Raw genomic sequence first — 21,190 nt, forward strand, 5'->3', positions numbered from 1 at the left:
ACCTTACTTGTATATCGATTTTTCCAAAACATTTTTACGATATAAAAATCCCAAAGCCGTTAATGAATTAATTTTTAAATGAATCAATATGAACGGTTTGAAAAGCACATTACCTTCCAGGGTCGCGGCTCATCTTTGCAAACTCATCAGCCAGCTCTTTGAAGGTGGGCCTGCTGTCCGCGTTGAGCATCCAGCATTTGATCATGATCATGTAGACTTCGATGGTGCAGATGCTAGGTTGGGTCAGTCTCTCTCCCTTCTCGAGGATATCAGGCATGTCCCTGGCGGCGACATGAATGTAGGGCCGGTGTCCGTAGGTGAACAGCTCCCAGACGGTGACTCCGAAGGCCCAAACGTCACTCTTGTGCGTGAAGATGCGGTGCTGGATGCACTCGAGGGCCAGCCACTTGATGGGCATTTTGCCACCTTCCGCCTTGTACTCGTCTTCGTTGATGTCCAGCAGCTTGGCCAGCCCAAAATCGGTGATTTTGACCTGATTCGGCGACTGCACCAACACGTTTCTGGCGGCCAGGTCGCGGTGCACAAGGCGCTTCTCCTCCAGGTAGGCCATGCCCTTAGCAATCTGCGTGCACCAGTTGAGCAACGGCTTCGAGCCGATCTTGTCCTTGTTGTTGCGTACATAGTCAAGCAGGCAGCCCAGCGGCATTAACTGTGTCACCAGCATCATCTGCGAGGTCATGCACACGCCCAGAAGCTTCAGCAAATTTGGATGCTCCACGCTGGCCATGATGTACGCTTCGTCCAGGAACTCCTTATTGCTGTTGCCCGCGCCCTCGCGTAACACCTTGATCGCGACCGGCACTTTCACGTTCTCGCCATGCGGAATCCAGACACCCTGAGCAAAAAATTAATTTTGTTAATTTAAACTGTTCTGACTTTTGTTTTTCCTTATTTAAAAAAAATGACCAAAACGTCGAAGTTATGACGGCAAATTAGTTTGAATAGGAATTTGAAAAAAATTTCAAATATTTTTCCTATGAAATATAAAAAGTGGCAGAGCTGAGTTATTTAAAATCTAATTTACACTCTACAATTTTAAAAGGTCAAATTATTTTTCCTTACTCAATTCCTATATATTAAATCAGGGAGAAAAGATTGCAAATTTGATATAAAAATCCTTGAAATAAAAATTTATAGTATTTTTTCGTTACCATTTGAAAAGATTTAATAAGAGATGACAATTTAAAAAAAAAACAATTTGAAAATGTTAAAAATAACAAGTAATTATAAAATTGTTATTACTTTGTAGACGGTGCCAAAGGCTCCATAGCCCATCTCGCCTCCTTTCCTCATTTCCGCCTCCTTAATGATCCGCAGTTTGGCCAAATTTGGCTTCACGTTTGTCGGCCTGAGCGGTTCGTTGTATTCTCCCATTCCAGTAAGCACTCTGGTCATCTTGACGGCGTTTTCTTTGTTGAGAACCTTAGTCTGCCAGTGGTAGATGAGAACGCCGGCAATCAGAACTATTAAGAATAAGCAGCCGCCGATGGTCAACACAAAAGTAGCCACGTTATCATTGGAACCCCTAAAAAGGCAAAACAAAAATTTAAATTAAACTTTCTAAGAAATATATGGATCAAACTTACAGGTGCATTGTAGTTTGCAGAGGTTCAAAGGAACAGTACGGTTCTCCTCCGAGCCCGGGGAAAATCTTGTGAGGAGTGCTCTCTGGGCAGTCACTAGTGCAGTTGAAAGCCGTTGTGTTGTCTCCGTCGCCACCGTTTGGGAAGATTTTGTAGTTTCTGCAGCCGAAGCAGTCGCTGTTCTTTGGCCCACTGCAGCCTCTGCACTCGACAGAGCACGGCACGCATTCCTGCGTCACGCTGTCTACAAAATGGTCCGTCGGGCACTCGTCCTCGCACTGCTCTCCTCGTTTGTATTTTGAACACTCTTGACACACCTAAAAATTCATTAAACTTAAGTTTAGTTTTTGATGGAATGGAGCTACTTGACCTCGTAGTCACCTCAGAAAGATTTAAATCAGCATATCAAACCATGAAAGTATTTGCAATTTTCAGTCAAATTAAAAAAAGTCAGGGACCTTCCCAAAAAATGACCCTTTTCTCGATTCGTTTCATAAAGTAGAATTATTACGTCAAAAACTAGACTAATTTTTTTTTAAAAAGTTCTATGGTTTAATTAAAAAAATATTTTTGAGCAATATTGAAGGGGGAAAATACAAACCTGGACATGGAATCCGAAGCCAGTGCACTTCTTACACCTGGGGTGGCACTTCCTGCAGATCGCTTTTCCCGCCAAAGGCTTGAGGGGCCCCTGCTCCTGAGGGCCAACCCATTCATAGAAATATCCATCAGGGCAAGATTCGTTCTTGTGCAGACAACTCTCAACGTTGATGTCCCCGTTGATGATGGCCTTCTCGCACGAGTTGCACCCGGTCTTGCCGATCGTGTTTTCGGGTCCCTTGCAGCCGGACACGCAGTTGGCGTGGCACTCTTCGCACACATTGCTGGCCGACGTGTACTTGCTGTCTGGACACGTCTTGGTGCAGAAGGGGCCGTCGCGTACGTGCTTGCAGCTCGCGCATTTATCCGGTCCGGGGCCGAAACACGTGTCCAAGCACTCAGTATGGCAGTGCTTGCAGATCTTACCCTCGGCTTTGTAGATTCTGAAAAAATATGTTATTTAGTTTGAGCTCTGAATTTAAGGGAAATCGGCTTTTCAATCGACACTAACGCGTCGATGTTTAAGCAATCTAGATGGTTTTAGATTGCTGCAAAAGTGATTTAAATGGCTTAAAATCATTATAAGATACGTACCCTTTTGTTTCACAGTCGTGGACGCACTCGTTTCCAAGCTGGTAGTTGGCGCAGGAGAGGCACTGGTCGTTCCCAGGTCCCCAGCATCCATTTTTGGAGCACTCTTCGTCGCAAACCAGCCCTTCCTTAACTAAGGAAATCATTAAATTCAGCCCAAAACCGTATTAAAAATTTAAACTTACTACAAGCATCAACATCTTTGTTGTTTGTCAGCAAATAGTCGTGATCAGCCGACTTTTTGATGGTTTGCCAATTAATTCCATCCGCGTAACATAGTTCCCTGTTCTCTATAATGGAAACAGCCCCGGCGCCAACTTTCTTTAGTGATCTCAGACCCAAGGACTTGAGCGACGTTTTAACAATGTAGAGTGACGAGAACATGTCAGTCAACGTACGGCCCCCGATATACTCCAAATTCCTACAAACACAAAATTATTAATTCACGTGTGTTAAAACGGATTTTGGGAAACACACTAAAATAGATTTACTTGAATAACTTATTTTGATTGAGTTAAAAGTGTAAGTAAATTGTAAAAAATGTTAATGTTGAATAAGAACTTTGGCCAGTTTTTTTTAATATTTAAAAGATGCAAATATGCAAAAAGAAAAAAAATACTAAAAAGATGCCAAACTGCAATGCAATAGACTTTTTGTTCACAAACATGTAGCATTTTTATGCAAGAGTTTTGAAGCTGAAAAATTGCATCCTAGATTTAAAATTAGAAAAACTCGAACCAAAATTTAACTTAAATTAAAAAGGAATTCATGCTGATCGAGTGTGGCCTACCTGAAGTACGACAGATTGGTGAACGACTCATTGAACGCCTGAATGTTCAGAAAGCCGGTGATTTCCTTCAAGGTGCTAAACACCTCGAGCCGGTCAGGGTGCATATCAGCATACCGATTGCCGAATGTGTAGTTCTCGTAAATGTGCTGATAGCCAACGAACGTGTGGTCCAAAATAGTGATCGAGCCTTCGATGACGGTGCAGTCTTTGAACGAGTCGATGTTTCCCGAGTGGACAGAAATATCACCCTGACAGGTCTTGGGACATGGTCCGTCACAGGGCACGCACTCTCCGTTGACGGCCTTCTTGTTTGAAGGGCACGACCTGACGCAGGCGCCGTTGTCCTTGAGCAGGTGCTCAGGGCAGTTTTTGACGCAGGTGGCGCCGTATGCGTACTTGCCGGCAGGGTTAGTTACCCACGAATAGGTAATCGAGTCGTACCTCTGCATCGCTGGACACTCTTGCTTGCAAACGCCTCCATCATAGAAATTTCGGCAAGCCTGATGATGAAATAAATATAAAGTATTAGAAAAAGATGATGCGTCAAGTTTTTTCAACATATTTTTTTCTTAATTTTAAGCCTTCAAAGTTTTTACTGGTTTGTAAAACCTGTTGATTTTTTTTTTATTGGAAAATCACAATTTTATAAATTTTTACAAACTAATCAAGTTAAATTTAATTTTGCCCAATACAAAGTGAATTAAAAATATTGCAAAATTTTAAGGGTAAAAAAGTTAATTTTCTCACCAAACAATCACTCTGCTTAGGTCCAATGCAGCCTCCCGCGCAGAAAAGGTGGCAGCATTCCCTAGGTTTGTTCCCAAAGCACCTGCCTTGGTGGCACTGGGGGCTGCAGTTGATTTTGGAAAAGCGCTGGCAGTTTTCAGGTCCCTCGCCCCAGCAACCGGCCTCGCAGCTCTCGTGGCAAGGCGAGCATTTACGTTCGGGGCTCGGAAAGTCGTACTTGTAAACATATTTCGCGTTCTGACCAGTAATGATCTCGTCCCAGTTGATCGTTTTTATGTGGCACAGGTTGTAATTGTTCAGAACGCCCACGCTGCCAGCCAGGATATCTGGAATAACGGGTATTTTTTTTTAAAAATTAATTTCCCTGAGTAATTGGAAATTATACAAAAAGGTGTAATTGCGATACAAAGATTTGCCCTAATTATTATTGATTTATTTTCTTTAAGTGTTCGTAAAAAGTAATAAATAAATAGAAAACACTAGACAGTTCTATTTAACAAAATTCCGGCCTCATGTGTATCTTTTAATGACGACCCTTTGATTGACCTTTGAATTTGCCATTTAATTGATAAAAAAAAACACGATCAAAGCTATAATAGCAAATTTCTAATAATGCTTGCTGTTTTACGATCGAGAAATTAGCCTGTCTACAAGAGAAAAGTACGCACCTCTCAGGGCAGGCAACTCCAGGTTGTGCATTTTCGACAGGGTGGTGATCAGGGCGAACGCATCCTCGTGCACATTGAGCTTGAACAGCGTCCTGCCGCGGATGATTTGCAGACTGGGCAGCACGATGCGTTTAATGTCGACGTGCGAGATGAGCACGTAGCCGGTCACCTCGCGGATCAGGCTGAGGAAGCTGAGGTCAAGGTCGTCATCTTGCAGCCAGGTCAGTTCCAGGTTGCCGTCCACGTAGGTGCAGTTGGTGTATCGCTCGCGCAAATTGCGATAGTGGTGCTCGCGATTCGCGGGCACCGACATTCTTCCATTTGTTCCGATGCATACTGAAACACGCCAAGGACATTGTTGAAATAAGAAACAATTGAAGTGGATTTATTGAAATACTTGTACAAAAAAGTCTCGCGAAATGAGATAATTGCACTGCTTATTATAAAATTTCTGGCGAACGTTTTTATTTTCTGAGCTTGCTCAAGGACTGCACGACATAAAGGCATTTTCTGAGCAAAATGCCAGGATAATAACTCCCTCTTTGTGCGTGTGCAGGCTCGCTGTCTTGTGGCATTGCGGTATGATTTTAAATAAAAGTTATTCAACTAGAATCTTACAAAAATGCAACGTTTCAGTGTTTGGCGAAACCAAATTGAACAGCTTATATGATGGGAATTTCTTCGCTTTGATTAATTCAGCAAAGTAAAGAAAGTTAAAGGATATGATCTAAAATTTCAAAATTGATTTAAAATACAATTTTTAGTCTCAATTTAGGCGAACTTTGGTTTAGAGACAATATCTGATGAGGCAACTCAACCGATGATTCATTTCTGACATTCTGAGAAAATCGTGGATTTCCCTTAATCGCTTGTGCCGCGCTTTTAAATTTTTTATGGTTCATCGTACAGCACAAAATAGAAAATATCTGAGATCTGATGAAATTTTCCATCTTTTAAAAATGAAATTTAATTTAACTATGTTCTTAATTTAAAAAATATATTTCCCTCGAGTTTCCTTATTAGTGCTAAAAAAGGCAGAGACCGACCAACAAGGCTTGCAGTCTGGCCAAACAAAAGTAAATACCCGACGCATTCCATTTGATAAAAGCGCTTAGAAGTGGCCCGCGGCACTCCACAGTGGTTGTGTGTACATGTATATTTTTATTGAGAGCTGCACTACTCGAGGCGAAAACTCGCACAGGTGAGCGCGGCCGTCTGAATACACCTGTGTGCACGTGATTCTCGGAAAATGCTCAGCTTTACCTTCTCCATTAGCATGGAGCAATCTCACTCATGACGTGCTACATTTCAGCCAGCGCTTAGCCATTATTCTTCAGCAGTATTTTATCTCTCTCGCTCGCTCGCTGGTAATTTTCCTTGAAACTCTCGGCGAAAAGCAAAAGCGGCGACAAGTGGACGCGCGGAGACTGCAATGAGCGGTTTTTCCACCGCTCTGCGTGTACCCCCGCGGGCTTATCAGTCGTACGGAATGGCTTATTCAAATGAGTGCACAGGCTCATGAGAACAATGGCCCTTTTAATTTTCAGCGAAAATTGAGCGGCTCTGCAGCAACAATGGCGGTTATTGCGAATTTTTTAGGATAATCATATAAACTTTATCTTAAATTGGCATCTAGTTTTAGAAGTTTATTTTTTTCACGAGAAATTTTTACAGGGTTTTTGGAGTAAAATTTCTGGTAGAAGTTTTTGGCACAAGTCACAAATTTGACCCTTAACATGGCATTGTTGGAGGAAAAATGTCATCTTCATCGTTTCATGTTTTTTAAATTTGAAATCAATGAACATTCTGTTAAGTGTAGAAATGGCTGGAATTACATGTAAATTTGCGATAAAATCGAATTTTCGTTGCTGAAATTGTCTTTCAGATTAAAACAGTCCAAAAAATCGAGACTATCATGGATTTTTCAACAGATTTAGAGCTCGCAACGGTATATAGAAGCTCTGAAAAATAAATTCAACCATTTAAATTTCACAATCCTGAAAATCAGAGAGGGAAGAAATTTTTTCACCGACGCAACGAAGCGTTTTGAGTTGATAACATGTCTGGATTGCGTTTTCAGAGTCTTTTCGATCGAGTGCACTGGAATTTTGATCCTTTTCCAGGCTGTGCGTTCGCGGTCGAGCGGTGAGAGACTCTCTCTTTTACCAACACTCACACACACGGTTAATTTTAAAAGAAGCAAAGTGCGTTCAACAGGTTTGAAATAAATAATTTCATTATCCGATATCGCAGCATCCAGAATGACAATATGTCAGATTATTCTTCGACTGGCTGGCAACTTGATTGCGTCTCAAATGTGACAGGCCAACAACTGCTTGTCAAGCAAGCGGACGGCGGCAAAGCTGCTGCAGGCACCTCGCTCGCTCACTTTTTTCTACTTTTCACTCTCGACGCGGCCTCTTATGACATTTTTTTGTGGTTCCCTCTCGAATAATTTCTCTCCCTTCTCTCTCTCTATCTCTCTCCCCAGATAAAATCCCTCGCTACGTCGGCGGCTTGACAAAGGGCATTGTCATTCTTCATTTTCGCGCACGCAAATGCAGTGCCGAGCGGTACTCTGGACAGATTGGCATCGCGGCCACCCAAAACGGAGCAAAGTTCCGAAAATCTAGAATTGAGAAAAAAATTTAGGCATCGCGGCCGCCATTTGTACAGTTTATTAGCCGGCCGAGGAGGAAGGTTTAGGCATCGAGACCTTCGGATTCTTTTTCAGAGGCGGAATGCCGCCGCCGTTTATTCGGTGAAATATTTTTGCAATAGAATGGAGCTGCAAGAATGTGATGCTGGTCATTATCTCAGAACGAGAGCATCGCCGACGACCAGGGGGCAAAATAATTGCAGTCTCTCTTATTGTTCAACTCGCAGAGGAATTTACTTTATGTAACAGCCTGCGAGAGCACTTTTATGGAAAAGGATTTTGCACATTGTTACAAATTTTAAAACATATTAATTTACCTGCTGTTGACTTTGCACTTTTTTCGAATATTTATTTTTTCTTTCTTTTTAAGCCGACGCCGCGGAAAAAATTCCCTCGCACTCGAGTGAGGCGGATTATAAAAGAGCGAGAGGAGAAGTCACAATAAATTAGCGTGCTTTTAGTGCTGCGGAGAATTATAATCTGCTAAATGTGAGATGATGATGACGACCTCAAACGGTCGCTCGTTCTCAAGCCACTTTTATTGCCGGCTTTTCGCAGCATAAGGCAGTCGTCGTCGAATTACAATTAAAACCCAACGGGCAATCGGCACGTTGAAAAGGCAGCACAATTTATCGGAAACCGGCGGCATTATCGCGTTTGTCCGACCAGCACTTTTCGCGATTAGCTCATGGACAAACGGGCAATAATTCACTCCCAGCTTTGGTAGAAACTCTATACAGCAAAAGGGCGCACAATCGACACTTTTTCTTTCGGAAATTTCCGGGCTCTATTTACAGCACTTTGAGGAATGATTTTTAACAGAAATGCCATTTTCCCATAATTTTTTATGTGCAAAAATTACAGATTTTTGTAAAAAAAATACAAAATCGATCGAATAAATCAGATTCTCTTGAAAAGGGTGTAACAAACGGAAATTTTTAAGTAAGGACTTGCTTACCACGAAAGTTAAAGAAGGCGTAGCATAGTCACAAAAACCGCGGGAAAATCGTAAATTGTACTTTTTTCTGAGATTTAACCTAAATTTCTGATTAAATGATCAATTTACTGATTTTGCAGAATTAATCGAAAGTAAAATATTATCAAATGCTTAAAAACCGGCTGTGAGAGCACAGGCAAGGACAAAACTGCAAGCCCTGCTGATATTGACAATCTCTTTTCTGCTTTAGTAATTGAATTAAAAATAGATTTTTATTTGTACGTAATAATATATGGCCAGCAGCACCTGGCATATTGAATTGATTTTGGAATCCCCGCTGCTGCAAAAACAATTTTCTTCCATTCATCGTCTACGTGCCCAATTTTTTGTAATAAGACTTGGCGAACACGAAAAATCATTTAAACGCGGCGTGCCACTCACTTGCACAACACGGTGGCGGAGGATCGAATTCATTTCGCAGCTGAGGATGGAAAGGAACACTTTACTTCTCATATCAATGAGTGGCGCTGCATGATTTATAGCCGTGCGCTGCGCCATTCCCACGTTGAACATATGCACTGCGAGGTTTTAAAAAGGCACTTCGGCTGCTCCGCAAATAAATTATTATTTCGTTTTATCAGCGAAAAAGAAAGAAAACGCGTCGTTTAATGGAATACGCGCAAAAATAATGGATTAAGGCGATTGCCATTTTTCGCTCTGGCCGGGACAGCAATAAAAATGCGCGGGTAAAAGCATTGAGAGTGTCATTGACGCTCTTACTGAGCCACACCTTTGTGTGTGTGTATGCATGAATGGAGCCCAAGAGAGTCTGAGAGAGACTGACTAACTCGTCCACTTTGGCAGCTTCCAAGGGTATGTGCACGCACGAGAGAGCATGTATACACATCTGCCGTTCGCGCAATTAATTTAAATAGAGCCTCGCGCAGCGCAAATATTGGACTGCGGTGTGGAATGCAAGTGTTTTGTGTGCTTTTCGGCCTGGGCGAGCCGAACAAATATTTGCCCACCCTTTTCGGCGACTCATCGCGCCGACCGGCCGGCAAATTTATTCACGAAAACCCAATTCCGCTTTGTCACTCTCTTTCTAAATCCAAAGCCGCGTCCGATTTTATAGCGCCGACCCATCAGCGGATAATCGTGCATTAATTGATAATAAACTTGGCGCCTGAGTGGAAATTGAAGAGAATTCTATCAGAGGAGAAGAAATTTATGGCAATCCAATGAATTAAATACACCGCGCCAAGCCTGTGAGAAGTTTATTGAGTCTTGTTTGGTCAAAACAGCCGCTTTTTGTTTATTTGGTCGAGTGGAGAAGTGGAGATGCCCAAATTTGCACTTGATTGCTCTATTTTGTGCGGGTAAAATCGATTAAATCAATCAACGAAACCTAGCCATACAGGGCGTGGAATGTAGAAAGCTAGAGCGGTGCCTATGCCAGGTTTATCACCAGAATTATCTTGCAAATCAACCGCAGCAAGAATCCATTTTTCTGCTCCAGTAAATATGCAAACGATACGCTCGTCGCAGCCGATTCGGGGCCAATTACTTTGCAATGCAGAGCGCGGAATGACTCAAACACCTGCCGGCCAAAAAAAGCTTCTTTTGTCTCTTTCGCACAGCCATGCTAAAATTTTTTTATCTCGTGCGCCTCGTGCACTCAACATTTTTAATGATAATAATTACCATTGCCGCGCGCAGGACTGTTGTTAATTCGCGGCAAATTTACGATCCACTGGCATCTCGCGGAAATTTATTGCGAGGGGGCATAAAAACGCACTTAACAGCCGCGGATTTTTCGCGGCAATCGTAAAATTCATCGCGTAATTACCGACATTAATTGCTGCGCGGACGGACAACGGCTAAATATTTTTATCGGAATTTTCGCTCGCGCCGAGTGTCGATGGAGCAGAAAAGCAGCCGATTTAGACCGTTTTCCCACGGCGAAACGCAAGAATGCTAGAAATCACGTTTTCCAATCATGGCGCTGGTGGAACAAAGGGGGAAAATTTACATCATCATCGCATCCTCATCATCATCTCTCTCTCCTTCTCGGCAGCTCTCCTTTTATGTACATTCGCGTCTGCTAGCAGCGGCGGTGGCGGCACCAGCAGGTAGAGAGCGAGCGAAATTAATAATATCGAACCCTTTGTTGGCATAACCAAGGCCCTCTCACTTCGCCAAATGTACCCAATAAACGACAAAGACGATGAATTGTCGGCGTGAGACCAAATCCGCCTATTTAAATTTGATTTTTCGAGACATTCCCAGCGCAATTACAAATTGTTGGGTTTTTTTTACTATTTTTTTTTAAAGTTAATTGATTTTTGGCTTGATTCCACGGTGTGCAAATTATGAGCAAAATTTCCTTACTGGTGAAATTAATTAATTACGATTACCAATAAGGAGTCAGTGTTCACTGATTGATTAGCATGCAAATTTTGGCACATATTTTCTCAGAATCCTGGGATAACTTTAGTTCTTCTTCAATTTTTAGATTGTATTTGAAGCAAAGGTGGATGCAGTTTATCAGATTTTTCAGAACATAAATAATTTTCCCCGCATGGGTATAATGCGATGACAAGCATTCAACGAGCAGTGTCAAAATAATAGAGAATTTCCAATCAGATCTACGCGGTTGATTGTGAAAACGGTGGAAACAATGCAGCTCTCTTTAGCACTGGGGATTCCTTTCAAGCATCGCTTTGTTGTTGTGACTTTTTCGGCGAACAAAGGGGTGGCTGGCAGAGATAATTGTTGTCAAGGCGGCGCATGAACTGAGCAGGGGTAGAGGCGAATGCGCCGAGTCATCATATTTCTGTAAGATCTCATCCGCGTTATTGTTTTCTGCGTCAATTCGACGTATCGACAATGCTGTGGGGCACAACTAACGAAGGAAGGATCGAGAACGAAGTAGACGGACGCTATCCTATTCGGTCTGCCTCCAGCCTGATTAGATTCTTTTCTTCCTCTCACTCTTCTCCACGAAAAAAAGACGAGTAACAACATGGGAATGGTGGCTGGCTGGCTGCTGAGGGCCATCAAAAGATAAGAACAATAAGCCTTTTGTGCTCCCAATATCAAGAATCCGTTTTATTATTCTCGCTTTTAATTAAAATCTCAATCGCGGCCACTTTTTCCGACGCGCACGTGGAATTCCCCTCAGGTGGTACCCACGGATTAAATTTGCAATCAAATTAAATGATTTTATGCACTGACAACAAAGAGAGAAAATTTTGAGAAGAAAAAAGTCGACATTTTCGTAGAGAAAAGCTTACTGATTTGGCCACCAAGGCCTTCAATTTAGTAAAACCTTAAAAATAAGTTTCCTAGCTCAAGATAATCTGCAATAATCTAACTGTAATTTTCGCTGAGCACAAAAGAGGGAAAACGTTGACAGGCTTTAATCCTTCCCTTACAAAAATACAAAGGTCTCATTGTCAGGCCTTTATTCTGAAGCAACAGGCAAAAAATGGGATTAAAATTTTTTTCCTCTGAAAATTGTCGATAATAGCCTTTTTCTCACTAAGATCACGTAGCTCATAAATTATTTTCAATTTTGTTTCGAGGAACTACAAAGCACAGCAAGGTCGTCGGCCGATTGATAAGTTCCGATAGACGAGAGCAGCTCCTCGTGCAAAAGGTTCTGCACGCTCTGCGTTCCCGCCGCACGCACAAATAAGAAAAATGAAGAACAATTATTGCTCTCGGTGCAGTTGCGTGTCACGCGAGAGCCAGGCGTGCTGGGAGACTGTGTGTGCAATAATATTATTTTGTTTGGTCATAAAGTGGGCCCAAATTACCGCAGCCCGCTCTTACGGGTGGCCTTCTCTTCGCTTGTGGTTTCTGTGGGGAAATTGCTCTTTTTCGAGCAGAGCAGCGTCACGAGTCTGTGTGTGTGTGTGTGTGAGTGATATAATGGATAGCACTTAAAAACGGATCATCAGCGCTGCTTTTATCTGAGGCCACTTTCTTCGCACACGGCTTCTGCGCGCGGCCTAACGAGCGAAATGTCGTGAACACGGACGAATTCGCCTATTTTCACCATTGTGCAGAGGTGATTTAGTCCGCCAACCAATTTCAAAAAGGCAGAGATTGCTTGTGCCGATGTAACGAGATATATGTCATTTTTCAAGGCTCTGCATAGAGCGGCGATGACACTCGCGGGTACAGGCCCGGCTATCACGCGCGCGTGCAAATATGAATAAATTTGTTTGGTGTTTCTCTTCTGCTTTAAATCCTGGGAGTTCCTGCTATTCAAGTTTGAAAATAAATATTATAATTTATTGAAAAGGGGTTGGATTTCAATAAGCTTTACATTTTTGGTATTTGCTCAGCAAGACGAATCGAATAATATGACATTCAATTTTCATACTTTAGCAACAGCTCGTGATTTTCCATTTTTTCCGACAAAATGTGTTCAGGGAAAATCACGTGCAGAAAAGTAAAACGTCTTTTATTAGTTTAAATTATCATTAGGCCATTTTCATAAAACCGAGCTTTATTTCAATTTTTTCGCGGGTTGCTTAGCTTGCTGTTAAATGTGAGCCCATTTGAAAACGGCTTTCCCGGGAAATTTCTATAGAAATGTTGAAAATTTTTAAATTTCACCTTCGTTAATAAATTTGTTTTTTAATCAGAACACTGACACGGTAAACGGATTCCGAGGTTGGTAGCCTTTACATTAAATTTACGAAAGCTATCACAACATGCAAATGAGATGCCTTAGCGTTTTCCACAATTCCGCGCAGTGAAACGTGTAAAATGCCGGTGCTTTTCATTATTGGCACGGATCGCTTGTTTCACGTCGTCAATTTGCTGGCAAATAATGACGCTTTGTTCTCGGCGCAAAGGACTTTTTATCGCAGGGCATGCGCGCTCAGCTTATTTATTTGCCTGCACGCTGCCGCGGATTGTTTGTCTTTTCACTCGAGCGCACTTCGCCTCTTGCGTGTGCAAGGTGACAAATGCATTTTGTGCAAGCTGTGTGATGAGACAGGCAGTAATAATAATAATAAAAAAGCAACTTTCGCAGTAATCAACATGCATACATCCATACAGACATTCACTCCGATACAAAAGTAAGAATAAGGGAAAAAAGGAAAATAAGAAAGTTTATAAGGCGCCTATAGGAGGTGCCAAGGTTTGATTACAATTTTCAGGTACTTGTACTGCGATATCAGATTCAATTCTTGGCGTAAATAGTTTTGAATTGACGTACTGAATGCCATGATCGGCTCAACAAATCGCTGAAGAAACGTCAACAAAAGAGGATTTGACTTGCAAAATAGCTTTTATTTTAGGTTTGTACCGCAGTTAGCTGAATCTGCTTTGGTTTTCAGCTCGTCAAATCAATTCTTTCTACGGAAAAATGCATGGTAACAGGATTGAATCTGAAATCACAGTGAATGTTGCTGAAAAATTCATTGCAATCAAACGGTGGCACCATCTAAACACTTGGTTCTTCGAACTCACTTTTCCCCTTGAGAAACTCTGAGCCGCCGCTCTCGTTGCTGATCGAGACCGGCTGCGAGGGTGGCTGGTGCTGGCTGGGGGCGACGGCGGAGGCCGCCTCCACCGCCGCCGCAGCGCTCCCCGCGAGGTGATTGTTGTTGTTCTGGTGGCCGTGGTTGTTGCTCTTCTTGGCTAGGACTGGCGACACGCAGTAGCACACCGCAATGACTAGAATCAGCAGACCGGGGGTGATCACCCCCAACGTCCTCCATCGGACGATCATGGTCCCCCGCCGCCTCCGACGCTCGGAGGCAGCGCTCGGGGACGGGCAGCAGTCGCTGCGCTCGTCAGCAGCCATGCGCTACCTGTATGCGCGTGCTTTTCCTGTGCAAAGCCGCCGCGCCTCCCATGCTCAACCCTCTCCGCCTGAAATCAAAAAAGGATTCATCAGTCAACGTAAATATTTGGTAAAAATATCTAAAAACGTGAAGGGGGAATTCCGGATTTGACGTTTCTTCCATATTTTTTATACTCTTTTCTGATTTGTAGAATAATTCACGGTATTAACAAATTATTTCCTTGCGTATTTTTCAATTCAATATATTTCGTGCGCCCTTCCCGGTCCTCGGACAGGGATAAAAAGAGCAAAAAAAATATTTCAAGCAATTCCCAGGCTATATTCACCATACGAAATTTGCTTGAAAACGTTTTTTAGTTGATTCAATGGCCACACAATCAGGGAAAAATTTATAATTCCATCTAGAGATTTACTTTTCTGAACGCCTCAAAAATTAAATTTACCCTCTGCCCAAAATTATCCGAAAAAATCACAAGTTTATTTTACTTTCAGCATTGCAAAATTGGCAAGCCTTGCTAACTGTAAACGATTGCCAGCTATTTTAGCGAATTATGCACTCTTGTTTGTATTTTTTCGTGATTATGGATGTTTATCATTCCAAGCGCGCGTTTCCAATTGGAAACAGCCGCTGTGTTTATCCGCCGATTTCCTTCGCTGCCTCTTTAGCATTCACGCCGATTTTCCTCAAGCCATCATCTTTTACGACGGATTCTAGGGTCAGGTGCCCGCGGGCTGGGAACCCTTTCGCCATTGTGCGCGGGTAATTTTCCACGAAAAGAGTAGATTGATTTTTCACGGTCGTCAGCAGCGGTGCAAGAAAACGAGCTAGCGGTCGGATAATTAAATTGCAGTAGCAGTGGTAATTTGGAAGAAAATTTGGGGAAAGATGGCCCCGCTGGCGCGATGTAATTTATTTTGTGGAGAGCAACGGAATGCGCACGGCTGCTGCTCCTTTTGTTCACGCCTTAAGGTCAAAGATAATTATTAATGACATAGAGCCGTGGAGCTTAATTAAAGGAATAATATAATTTCTTTGGGAGCTGCCGAGGGATTAGAGAGCTGGCCGCGCGGCCGAGGAGTATCTTTTTAATTTTCAAATTAATAACTGCGCCAAAGGACCGTGTGCGTCTTGCGTATAGCAATAAAAAAAATACACAGCTTTTGCTGCGCCCCCCACGGAGATAATTCCTCCGACTGCACTTTTGGAGTGTTGATTTTTTGCTCGCCACGACTTGAAGCGTAATTAGCTACTGCGCGATACAAAAATTGGGAACTTTTGAGTCTTATCTGTCCCACGAGAAAAATGCCTCTAAAGATTATTCCGAGAACATGTATGTTTTTAGTTAAGGAACGAGTGGAATGCTGGCAAATGCGAATATTTCCTGCACTGGCTGAGCTTCTAATTGGCCACTTTGCCCGCGTCAACGTCCGAGGAAGGGACGTTTGAGCCTTCTAATTTGAGAAGCGTCAGCCTGCCAGCAGCTTCACTCCCTTTCCTGATCAATTTAATTACAATACAGACTCACGGCTGTCCATTGCGCGGCGTTAGACTAAGTTATATGGCTCTGCGGCGAGAGTGTCGGTTGTGGAGTGTATTATTTTTTTTTATACGCGCATTCTAATAAAAGGGAGGCGTGCGCAGGGGGCGTTGCTGCTTGTCAGATAAAGGCAACCTTCATCACGGCCGCGCGTTTTCCTCAGGGGATGCGTCGGTCGGCTTTTGTGTTCCGATGAGGCGCCGAGAGTATTATCCAGGTACAATGTTTCTCTCGCATTTTTTCGCCGGCCCTCACACGCATAATGGGAGCTGAGCTCTGTTTTTGTATGCTAATGAGGTCTAAAATGCAGTGTATTCGTGGAACGATTTTCATAAAACTCAGTAAATGCGTCGTCTGTGCGGAAAAAAGGAATTTTTCAGCCGCGGGGGTTGACTTTTTCCCAGTGAGAATTATCTGCGGCAATCGATCTCGGCTTACTTCGTAAGAGGATTAATCTGCGATCTGCGTGCACTGGAAATAAATTACGGCCGCCGCTGCTTGATCAAGATGCTATTAGCTAATGCGCTGCGGTGCCGGCCCACCTACGCACTGGGCGTATGTGTAATCATAGGTTTCCAAATAATGTGCCCAATCCATATTTGAGAGACTCTTTAATGCATTTTAAATTCGCTTTTAATTTGCAGCCGAACCGTTTCGCGAACAACGATGGGTCGAACGTTTTATTTTTAATTAAGCCGGGCATCAATCAGCTGAGAGCAATTCTGTCCGCGCGCACCCGTGATTCATCACCGCAATAATTCACGTCGCAACCGACAAAAGCTGTAATTTGAACGGCAACTATGGACAGAGCGAGAGAGGAGATAGGAATTTTTGAATATCTCGTTGGCTAAAAGAAAAATAAAAACGGAGAAGTGCCTAACTCTCTTTCTGGAGAAATCCAGCTTGTGGAAAGTGGTTCGAAACTTGGACTGGAAGTCATTTTTATAACAACTAAACATAATATAAATGTATTTTTAGTGCTATATGAAACCAGAAAAACTTAAAGAGATCTTGATCACCAAAGTGTCCTTTAAAAACCAGTTAAATCCAAACCCAAATATCAGCCTGCCAGAAATAAACACCTGTGCGGTTCTCATCAGCTTGACTGTTTTTGAGCATTGCGACTTGCGACGCATTGGCGCAAGATCCTAAATTTTCTTAAATCGTAGCAAAGTACAACGCACTTTGTCCTAAATTGATTTTTACCGGGTGACGGCACACAGCAATATCTAAAGAAAATGAAAAAGGCCGACAGTGAAATATTACACACAATGCACGCCAGATATATTTTTCCTCTCTCTACCTGTCCTACCCAATGCACTCCTGCGGAAAAGAATATGCACCCCTGCTGATTCGTATAAAAGACCCTCTCGTAACCATTTTATGGAGGACGAAGAAGAATATCCTAGCTAACTAAGTTCTTTTTTTACTCCTGGTCTCGGCTCGCGTCCAAAGGCAGTAAAATATGATTTTCATTAACGACGACTGCAAGGAATGCTGGTTCCTGCTCGCTGCTGCACTCGGGAATAATCCCAGCGTTTCGCAGCAGCCGAAAAACGAGTCCGCATCATGCGGCAATAATAAGAATGCTCTTCGTGTAAAACAATGGATCACGATCCATAAAACGATATCGCTTGCAGTAAAATCAACATTCCAGCCTCGGATTCCGCTCATTAAAATCCCTCTCTAGGCAATGACGCTGCCGCCGATGTTAATACCAATAATTCGAGTGCGATATTACGTTTTTATTCGGAATATTAAATGAGACGGTTGCGCCGCGAGCAAGCGAGCGAGCGAGCGCACAATAAAAGCAGCGATCGGCTTTATGGCCGCTGCATGTCTGCACCACTATCATCATCGGTATGCCACAAAAATCAGCCAAATTATATACGTGCTGTAATCCGATTGTAATTTGCCGTTGAAGCTTGTGTGTGAAACGCATCAATTTGAGGGATAAACAGAAGCGCTTGAAACGAGCCGAAATGATTTGATTCTTCTGGTAAAGAGTTGTAAAGCTTAATTCCATCACTAGGGAAGTACCAACCAAATTTTAGAATATTTTTTCTGCGACTGCTGCTATGTTCGGGTGATCAAATGAGTTTTAATCATTTTGACGCATTTTGGAAATAAATTATTCCAGTAAAAACGGTAGATTGGTCATTTAATCAGAATGTTAACTGAAAATCCTAACAAGAGAGCGAGATGATTAGAGGTTGCTCAGTCGCTGCGTTGTCTTCACCCTTGTCAAGCAATCAAGCTTGTTGCATTTTCGAGTTGGAATTAACTTGATCTAGAGCCGGTGAGAGAGGGCATCAATTTCAATTTAGTTATCTGGGGGCAACTGCGCTGGAACAAGACAAGTGACAAAGGTTCTGGTAGCGCTGACAGACCCCCTGAGCATCTTCAAATGATGCAAGAGAGACCGATGCCCAAATTCCCAAAGAATGCCTAGCAACTTGTGTCGTAACACAAAGAGCGTTTAGATAAAAACTCGTGCTCTATTAATCACCTTGCCTTGCCGGGAATATGGCAAAATTCAAATCGCCGGGCACGCTGACAGGCGATTACTCAAACCGATAATCGACCGTGTTTTGACGCTCAAAAATCGAATTCGGAATTGTGGCCCTGATTGATCGCCGGTCGAAAAAGTTTGGATAATTTTCATTTTCCCCCAGCCATCACCGACACGTAATTACAGGTTTGCTGCGCGCACATTGCTGGCCCTTTTGGGAGAGCGCGGTGCCTTTTGCCCGTAATGGTGCAGCCTAATGATAGAGCAGAGGCAGGTTCAAAGTGTGGCTGCTGGCACCTCCGAAGTCACTTCTCCTGCACCTCCCCTGCTGCGGTTCTTAATTAATAAAGCAACTATGGCGAAATTCCGTGGAGGAAAAATCCCGTGGATTTTATTAAGCGTGCGGTTAGTATATATATTTTTTCCTTTTGCTGGTAGGCGGAAACATCATCAATTATGTGCGAGCAGGAGATCGCATCTCTTATCACGATTCGTGGGCCACACACGGCAGAAAATCAGAGCTAATTTTCAGAGCTCACGATTTGGTGTCATCCGACTCGTCATTTTTCCGACTTGGCGTTTATCGGAGGCTGCGGTCAGCGTCCGCTATCGGGCAGTTCGATCAAACGGCATCGAAAAATGCTTACAAACACCTCCAGACCTATACTTAGGAAGGTGAGCGAGAGGGCGAATGCACACTCCGTAGGAATGTCTGGCCGCACGAAGAAAAAAGAATGGGAGCAGCCTCGATTTTATTGATTCCGGCGGAAAAGTGACCGGCGCGAGAGGGTTAACGAGAGTGACTTTTGTTTCTCGCCGCTTTATGGGGGCTCAATAAAAACGGGGCCGTTAAAATAATTCGGCACGGCGGCGAATTAATGATCTCGGTGTGAACACACTAACAGCTCATTAAGCCGGCTCGGTAAATAAAAATCGAGCTATCGGGGAAGTGCTCGTTAAGCGTCTCGGCAAATTTTATGTGCATACGTGCGCGCATGGTTATGCTCTGGGGGCTTAATTAAACTCGACTCTGGAATTAGCTGCATTAAACGCGCGATAAATTTTTGACAAGAATTGTTACTTTAATTAGAAACAAACTCCTGCATTTAATGAAATTTCAGCTCAAAACGATTGAGTTGCAGACGCGATTCCTTTTAAGTAGCTTTTAATTGGCACCGTAAACGCATGTGTTTTGGATTATATCGAATGCGCGCAGGGAAGATATTTAATTATAAGAGCGCCCGTCAGCTCTTTTGATATGCAAACCACGGAGGAAAGTGTGTGTGTTGTGTGTCGGAACCGGCGCGGCGCGAGAAGTGGAGTGTGTGTATTATTATTTTGAGCCTCACGTATTATTACAAACACTCGAGAGTGTGTTGTTTCCGTGAAGAGTCGCTGGCTGAGGCTGCTTTTCGTGGGGAGAGGAGCAAGCGAGCCAGCGACCGACAGGCGGAGCGAGCGGGGAAGGGATGCTGCGAGGATGCCTGGAGCCAGGGCCGACCTTGGTTCAGGTATCACGCAGGTGAGCAGTATAAAATATTGTGAGGGGAACAGAGAGAGGGTCACTCACGAGTTTCTCTCCTCGCTCTCTGCCTGGGTACATCATCTTCATAGGAATTTCATAGCCCCTTTACTGACGTCATGTTTAATATTTTTCCCGATGCTCTGCCTTTTAGGAGAAATAATAGGCAGATAGTATCAAACGGTCGGACGGCCGGCAGTCTCATAATGCGATGTGGGATGAATTTTATTTTATGCTCACATTCGGCGATTTTTCACTTGCGGCATGATCAATGCGCTGACGGGCGCATATTATTTTATTTGCAAGTCGGTCGGCCCGGTGGACGGCGACGCATGGCTTTGTTTTGCATGGATTATCACACGTAATGAGCTCTTCACGCTTTCAACCGTGCAGAAAATTCAAAGTGGATTTAGAAAAACCCTCAAATTTTTGTTACACGGAGCACTAAATCTTTCCCAGCACATTGAGACGGAGCGAAAAATTATTCACGTGCGTGCTTATCCCAAGCTGGAAATCTGTGTAGCGGCGTCTCGCTCTCCGGCTTAAAAATATCAGTCGCGCAGCAAAAACTAGTCAGCACGAGTGTCATTGTCTCGCACTATTTTAGCGCAGATTTTATCAAAAGTATACCCTCCCGGCCTTTTTCAGCCTCTCGCAGCCCGGCTGATGTACTTTTCGGCGTAATCCTACACCGCGCGGCCTTTTATTTCCATCGCTATAATATTTTTCCAAGCAAATAAGCAATTTTTTCAAAAGCGGCTTACGTATCCAACTGTCAAAGCTTTTTCCAAACAGGATTTTCTACCCGTCGCGGCACGCAACCCAGCACCTCTCTCCAAATTTTCTCGAATAATGCGAATATAATTTCAAGTTTCGCACTATGGTGGCGCCGACGCGAGCGAAACCATATAGTGGTCCATTGTGCAGCCGCGCTCAACGGGCAAAAAGGAGAAGTTTCACTCTCTCTGCGCTGAGCGAGAAAATCCGCCCGCTGCCGTTGCCGCCGCCGCCGCACAACAATAAAGTTTCGCGAGTGTGCTGGCTGGTGCACGCATGCAGCATTCTTGGGCATAGTCGTTTGACCAGCAGAAGCACCAACCTGGCGTCACCGTGCCTTATATAGCCATAACATGGACCACAAAACAACGGTATTGAAAATGAACCCAGCCAGCAGTCAACACATACTAAACAC

At 43.4% G+C, this 21,190-nt stretch overlaps 1 protein-coding gene across 4 annotated transcripts in view; it reads right to left on the reverse strand.

Moving 5' to 3' along the window:
- Egfr (epidermal growth factor receptor) overlaps positions 1-21,190 on the reverse strand; it is a 92,712-nt gene that overhangs the window by 2,578 nt on the left and 68,944 nt on the right. For 3 of the 4 annotated variants that reach the window (XM_065483061.1, XM_065483062.1, XM_065483060.1), the window contains exons 2-11: positions 14,090-14,494; positions 5,001-5,336; positions 4,333-4,658; positions 3,586-4,085; positions 2,981-3,216; positions 2,799-2,928; positions 2,206-2,647; positions 1,608-1,921; positions 1,264-1,546; positions 114-856 (exon numbers count right to left, since the gene is read on the reverse strand). In XM_065483061.1, the coding sequence (XP_065339133.1) occupies positions 114-856; positions 1,264-1,546; positions 1,608-1,921; positions 2,206-2,647; positions 2,799-2,928; positions 2,981-3,216; positions 3,586-4,085; positions 4,333-4,658; positions 5,001-5,336; positions 14,090-14,426 (3,647 nt within the window). In that variant the 5' untranslated portion in view covers positions 14,427-14,494. The remainder of the gene's footprint in view (positions 1-113; positions 857-1,263; positions 1,547-1,607; positions 1,922-2,205; positions 2,648-2,798; positions 2,929-2,980; positions 3,217-3,585; positions 4,086-4,332; positions 4,659-5,000; positions 5,337-14,089; positions 14,495-21,190) is intronic. The other variant, XM_065483063.1, reaches the window with a different exon arrangement.

This window comes from Cloeon dipterum, chromosome 3 (genome assembly GCF_949628265.1).
Source record: "Cloeon dipterum chromosome 3, ieCloDipt1.1, whole genome shotgun sequence".
Lineage (NCBI taxonomy): Eukaryota > Metazoa > Arthropoda > Insecta > Ephemeroptera > Baetidae > Cloeon > Cloeon dipterum.